Source organism: Melozone crissalis, unplaced genomic scaffold (assembly GCF_028551555.1).
Source record: "Melozone crissalis strain CALT ecotype California unplaced genomic scaffold, PUWL_Pcris_2 ptg000081l_1, whole genome shotgun sequence".
In the NCBI taxonomy this organism is placed as follows: Eukaryota; Metazoa; Chordata; class Aves; order Passeriformes; family Passerellidae; genus Melozone; species Melozone crissalis.
In genome coordinates this window covers 8690268-8696678 of record NW_026535858.1, presented here as the reverse complement: position 1 = coordinate 8696678, position 6411 = coordinate 8690268, and the positions used below count along the sequence as shown (strand labels likewise).

The 6411-nt window shown below is 40.1% G+C and overlaps 1 protein-coding gene across 3 annotated transcripts in view; it reads right to left on the bottom strand.

Moving 5' to 3' along the window:
- Positions 1-616: 616 nt before the first annotated feature.
- Positions 617-6411, bottom strand: part of TP53BP2 (tumor protein p53 binding protein 2) — a 55397-nt gene continuing 49602 nt past the window's right edge. For all 3 annotated transcript variants that reach the window (XM_054290446.1, XM_054290447.1, XM_054290448.1), the window contains exons 17-18: positions 5279-5478; positions 617-1425 (exon numbers count right to left, since the gene is read on the bottom strand). In XM_054290446.1, coding sequence (XP_054146421.1) covers positions 1384-1425; positions 5279-5478 — 242 coding nt within the window. In that variant the 3' untranslated portion in view covers positions 617-1383. The remainder of the gene's footprint in view (positions 1426-5278; positions 5479-6411) is intronic.

Genomic DNA, 6411 nt, shown 5'->3' with positions numbered 1-6411 from the left:
TGCTGCCCTTTAAAGGGGAAAACCAGCATGCTGGAGCTGATTGTGGATGTGTGGCAGTTACTGAGATGTTAGATAAGCTGATACTTTTATAGATGAGTGCTTGAACAGCCAAAGGTTTCTAAGATAGATAATTGATACCATATACCCCACACTCAATGCTGCTGCCTTTAGCTTCCCCACCTGAGGAACTGTGGGGAAATGTTTTCCATAGAAACTGTTTCTTCCTTATGGGCACCTTTTCAGAAAGCAGTAGGACTTACCTAGTAGGGTAAGGCACTTTCTAAATACCCTTAAGGAATTATTTACTCCTCTGTTAAATAATGTTCAGTATCAAATTATTGCCAAATAGAAAGAATAGCTCTATAGGAAAGGCTTTACTTGGAAAATACTTGTGCCAAATTGGATTTTTTCCTTAAGTATGTCCCTTAGCTTTGAAGTTTAACAATGTGTCACTAACAGATTCAGCTCAATTTTAAATGCAGAAAAACTACCTTGAATGGCTGGGGGAGGAGGGGTTCAGTTCAATACAGAAAGCAGCTCAAAGTTAGTGCAATGTTCAACAACAGTGTCTTACTAGTAACATTTCTAATAAAAATCACTATTAAAATACCCAGAGTTAAAGCTTAAGAGGAGACAAAAGTTTAATGGTGAAGTAAACAAGTAGAGTAAAAACAAGTACATTGTCAAGGACTACAGAAAGTTTCTACACTTAGTCTTCAAAGTACAAAATACAATAAATACATGAGGCTCTTTGTAAAAAGAGGAATCTAAAACTACATTTCTGTTACAGCACATGATATTTTGAATACATAAAATTTCTAAGATGCTACAGCTTTTTTAAAAGTTATTGCTTAATGGATTGGTCATGTGGTTGTCACTCTTCAGATGAACTTCAGTTTTTTTAGCTTCTTTTAACAAACATTTTGCTTCCAGCAATAAGCAGTTGGGTGCTATGCACATACTTCAATTTCTCCCATCTGGAAAAAGCCTCGGGATAAATTTGGACAAAGCCATGTTGTCTGTTTCATGATGATTCCTTCAATGGCAATTTCAAAAGGTCCTTGTATTTAATGCAGAAAAGAAGTGAAACTCTCTTCTGCCATGTTTGAAGACAGCTGGGTGGGTACTTGAACATAATGGCTTGATTTGACCAAAGGCAGCAGAATTTCATTTGCTTGTAAGCATTATTTCATCTTGTACAATGCCCTCATCCATTTGCTAATGCATCAATCCTTCATTTGTTTTCAGAGCACATTTTTCATAGCTTTCAAATTACATTGTCATTGAAATAAGTCTCATGATATTGGAACCAACACAAAATGGACCTTTTTTTCTGTAAGTTATCCATGATTAGTGCTTCAAGAATCTGGCTTCTGTACTATTTCATGCCAAGCTTCTTTGTCTAGGTTTAATCCTTGGATACAGCTGAGGGTAAAACAGAAAGGAGGTTTAAAATTTTAGTACTTTAAAAGGTTACTTTTTTTTAAAGAAAAATAAAGGAACAAAAACCCCTCTCTTTGGTGCTACAATTCTAATGTAACCCATAGTAGCAAAAGTATGGTTATAAAAAACATCCAGGGCATTGACAAATTTGAATTTAGCAGTCTTAGAGAAGCTTAAAAAATACTGTATCAGTACAAAAGGAAGGTATTGAACAGCACATAACTGAATACTTCTAGCTCTACCCACATGGGTGGGCCAGGAAAAACACGTGGCTTTGTAAGTCAAGAGATTTCTGTGTTCAGTGAACTATGAGATTGTTCAGTCTGGGAAACCAGACTTCACCTCTCTGGTCGCATTTATAAAAAATGCAAAGCAACCCTGTTTTGCTTTCTCTCACCTATCAGCTTTTATGGCAGCACAGCTTTGGGCAAGCTGGAAACATTTGTCTACAGAAGGACAATGGAAGTGGAGGAGCTTTAGAGAGTGGAGGGTGGGTGGCCAGCAGGAAACTGATCCCTGCCAGCCTGTGGCCCTTGGGCCATGTTCTGGTCACACACACAAGGGTACAGAGGAAAACTGACAGGACACAGCTTGGGACAGCACACAGCAGGGACAAGTGTGGCATTCACATTCTCTGAAAAAATTCCTTCACCCAGGATTTTTCTCCTGGGAAGCTGAAAAGCCTCAGAGAAAACGAAAACAATTTTTATCTCATTTGCTTCTCCTGTATTGTGCTCACATGTGGAATGTGTTTGGAGATTGTTTACCCACAGGTGGATTCTGGTGTGAAATGTTTAACTCCTTGGCCAATCAGGGCCAAGCTGTGTTGGGACTCTGGAGAGAATCACGAGTTTTCATTATTATCTTTTTAACATTCAGTAAGTATCCTTTCTGTATTCTATCATATCATATCAGTCATAAATTATCCTTCTGAGAACATGGAGTCAGATTCATCATTCCTGCCTTCATGGGGACATTGCCAGCAAATACAACAGACAAGATGCCTGGGAAGCTGTTGGCTCTCACTTGGAAGGGCTTAGGGAGCTGTTCTGCACAGCATGGCCACTGGCATGTGAAAATAGGAGGAGACACTCCATCCAGTTAGGAGAGATGAATCCTCTGTGCTCTAACTGGCAATGCATGTCTACATCACAGCCCAAAGCTCCCCTCAAAGCTGCCTCCTTCTCTCTTTAACCAGACTCTGACTTTATTCTTTTCTCAGGGACTAAGACAAGGCCAATGACTTCTCCACAAGGTGTGGCTCAGCGTGCTGTGATTTCACCACTCTTAGACATGAAGTCAGCCAGTTACAGCACCTGACAGAATTATCTTATTAGCACAGGGAGCCAGGGAGTCTCTAAGAAGGGTAGAGCACTGATACAGATCATTTAATCCTTGTTTTTATTCAGTACACCTGGCTGCAAAAGGATAAAAGCAACTATGATAAAAATAAGAATATATTAATCTACCAGATCTATTCTAATCATAGATTAGAATTCAGCTACAATATTAAAGGACAGTAATTGCTTTGGAGAATCACCACAGGATAATTCAGTGGCAGGAGTGTCACAGTTAATAAATACTGTGTAGTTTTCCCCAAAAACTCTGTTGGGATCATGTCGTGCTTACAAAGGTAAGTTTTGATCTCCAGTTTAAGCTCTGCTGCCTTGTGCCTTTTTTTTTTTCCTAGAAACACAGATGTTCCTTGTGTTCTTACACACCTGTGCTCAGGCTCAAAGCAAAAGCTTATGAACAAGCACTACATGCACAATTCACCCCAGGGCAGGCAAAAACTCAAAAAGCTGCCATTTTAACCTTACTGTGCAGGGCTAATAGCTGCTCTCAATTTTGAAATGTTTACTCTGGAGAGGAAAAAACTGAGCAGGAGTACAATGTTAGGCAGGATTTTACAGCACATGGTGTGAAGGCCTGACCTGGAAATGGTACAGACATGAAAACTGATTTTGCATTAGAAAGAGTTGCTCTGCAAAATCCAACCAGTTTGAGGATTATCTGCATGAGGAAGGAGGCTCAGCCTCTTTCAAGCATCATACATCAATCAGCTAAAATTCACAGTGGTTAATCTTGGAGAACCTCTTATCTCCAGCACCAGGGCAACCAGAATTGCAGAAAAAAGCTTAATGGAGTTTTTATATGTGTGTCCATCTGCCATCATTTTCTAGCAACTCAGCTATGAGGAGAAATACAGGGCCATAATTGAAAGTATCTTATTTGTACACTGTTGTTTTTAATAAAAGACAATACAAAAGGTGATGAGAGAAGGAGAGGCCATTCATGTAAGGCCTTAAACATACAGTTAAATGTTATTTTAAAAGCATAGGAGAAAACAAAGATCTGCCTTTACTGAGCTATGTAATCTGTTTTCCAACACTAGAAAATAAAGATAACCTAGATTTTTGCAGTGCTTATCTCCTTGGATCAAAAGGTGCCCTGTGTACACAGGCAAGGACTCATGACTCACTCCTCATGCAGGTTTCAGTTCTGAATGCCCTTTGTGGCAGTACATCACTTTTTTGAAACAGGGAAAATTCTCAAAAAGTCATAGAATATCCTGAGTTGGAAAGGATCCCCTTAAGGAATCACTGAGTTCAGCTCCTGGCCCTACACAGGTCAGCCCTAAAATCACCCCACGTGCCTGAGGACATGTGTAGTATTTTCTGAGACCCCTGTAATTGGAGGGAATGATGAATTTGACTTCATGTTCTTACAAGGCTAATTTATTATTTTATTATTTATATTATATTAAAGAATACTATACTAAACTATACTAAAGGATACAGACAGAAGGCTAAAAGATACTAATGAAAACTTGTGACTCTCTTGTCAGAGTCCTACACAGCTTGGCTGTAATTGGCCAATAAGTAAAAACAATTCACCTGTTGGATAAACAATATCCAGCCACATTCCAAAGCAGCAAAACACAAGAGAAACAAATGAGATAATATTGTTTTCCTTTTTCTCTGAGGCTTCTCAGCTTCCCAGGAGAGAAATCCTGGGCAAAGAGATTTTTCAGAAAATATGACAGTAACAAACATGCTCAAGAAAGCCTTATTCATATACCATCTTTGGAGTTTTGGGTTTTTTCTCTCTAAGATGGTGAGACAAGGTTGGTATTAGGGCTTGCTGTGTATAGCAGGGTGGTGATATATGTTTTTCTTATGGGCACCCTGATATATGGTCTCCTCAAGCCAGGTCCCATAAGCTCTTGGAGATCTATATCATACTTAAGATAGCTCAGCTACCTAAAATCAGCAGGATGGCTTCTATGGTGGTGTTGGAAACAGAAAAGTGTTAATAAAAGCCAAAATAACAAAACTCTTTACAGAGAAAACCTGAGCCAGGTGCAAGACGTTCTTGCTCCTGGTAAAACACCTCACAAAAGCCATTGGTTCCTTTGTTCTCTTTTTTTCTAGTCAATTGCTTAGGTGGGATTTTTTGGTTCCTGTCTAATTGGCTTTCCTTAAGCTCGAGGTGGAGTCCCCAAGATCCTACGCGGGGCCTTTTTTGCTAATTGAGGAAAGAAATTGTGGGCTTTTTTCCTTTTTAAGGAGACAAAGGATAGTTTTGTCACTCTGTCAACAGGGGGCACATTCCTACAGCACCCATTAATCTGGGTAAGTACCTTAAACAGAGGCTGTTAACCCACTCTGCCAAGACATTCAACTCCCTAAATAAAGATGGAGAATGTCACTTCCTTCCTCCCGACTCTAAAAGCTGCACCTCGATGCAAGAGACCCAAGGAGAACACAATGCTGTGCACACTCTACATCCAGGGATGGGGGTTTTTTTGGCTCTGGAAGCAGCCAGGACTCACCCCTAGCAGGTTTCTGGGCACGTAGCCTTCCTTGTCATTGAGCCGTGCCCACCACCACTCGATCTCCTCCTCATCCTCGCGGCGCAGGATTGTCATGCAGTCCCCTTCCTTCATGGACAGCTCGTCGTCGTTCTGAGCCTCGTAATCCCACAGCCCATAAATCACTCCTTTGTTCATGATCCCCATCTTCTCCTGCACTCCTGCAACATTGCAAACACACAGCAGCTCAAGTGAGAGGGAAAGATATAAATAAAAAGGATGATGGGAGGGAAGACTCCTTTATTTTTACTGGAAGACAGTCCAGGAAAAAAAAAAACCAAAATTCCTACCTACTTGGCACCATGCTGCCTACTCAGAGCTGACCCTGGAAGAAGTGGCTTTGTGAAATTACAGCAGACAGATTCCTTCCTTAAACATGCTCAAAAAATACAAGGCAAATGGGGAGAGTAGCACTGACTGATTAAAGGTTATATTTTTGTGTCCATGCCTTCTAGACCTAAGTGATAAGCAAGAAACACTTTCTGTACTCTTAGTGCAACAGTAATCTCCTTCTGTCACAGAGAGATAGCAACACCTGCCTGGGTTGATCACCACTGTCATTTTGATGCTTGTGGTGTCATTTGCCACCTGGGTCATTTTATTTCAGAACTTTAAAGCAAGTTGCATCTCAGCCCTGTACCTGAGAGATTTGCCTGCTACTCTGCAGCTGCTTTTGGTTATCTCAGTAGTTCTTAATTTCTAACACTGGTTTTTTTTTTTGTTTGTTTTAAACACTGCCTTCAGAAACACAATTCCGATAAATGATTTCTGGACCAAGGTGGTTTGAAGTACATACATGCACCCTGCAGGGTTATTCAGAACTTGCTCATTTTACAGCTGTAGCCAGAGATGAGACTCTTCTTTCTGTACCCATTTCCTCAGCCTCTAGGCAGAAAACTGGAAAAGGTATCTTAGTTTGTACACCAGTTGATTTTCTCTTAGGTAATTATTTTTAAATACTGAATTCTACTGTGTTTCTCTTTTTTTGTTGTTGGTTCTGGTGTTTTCAGGAGCAGAGAGTACACTGCACACTATTTCCCTTTTCATCAAGTATCTATTACCACCTACATCTGCTCAAATCAAATTCTTCACTT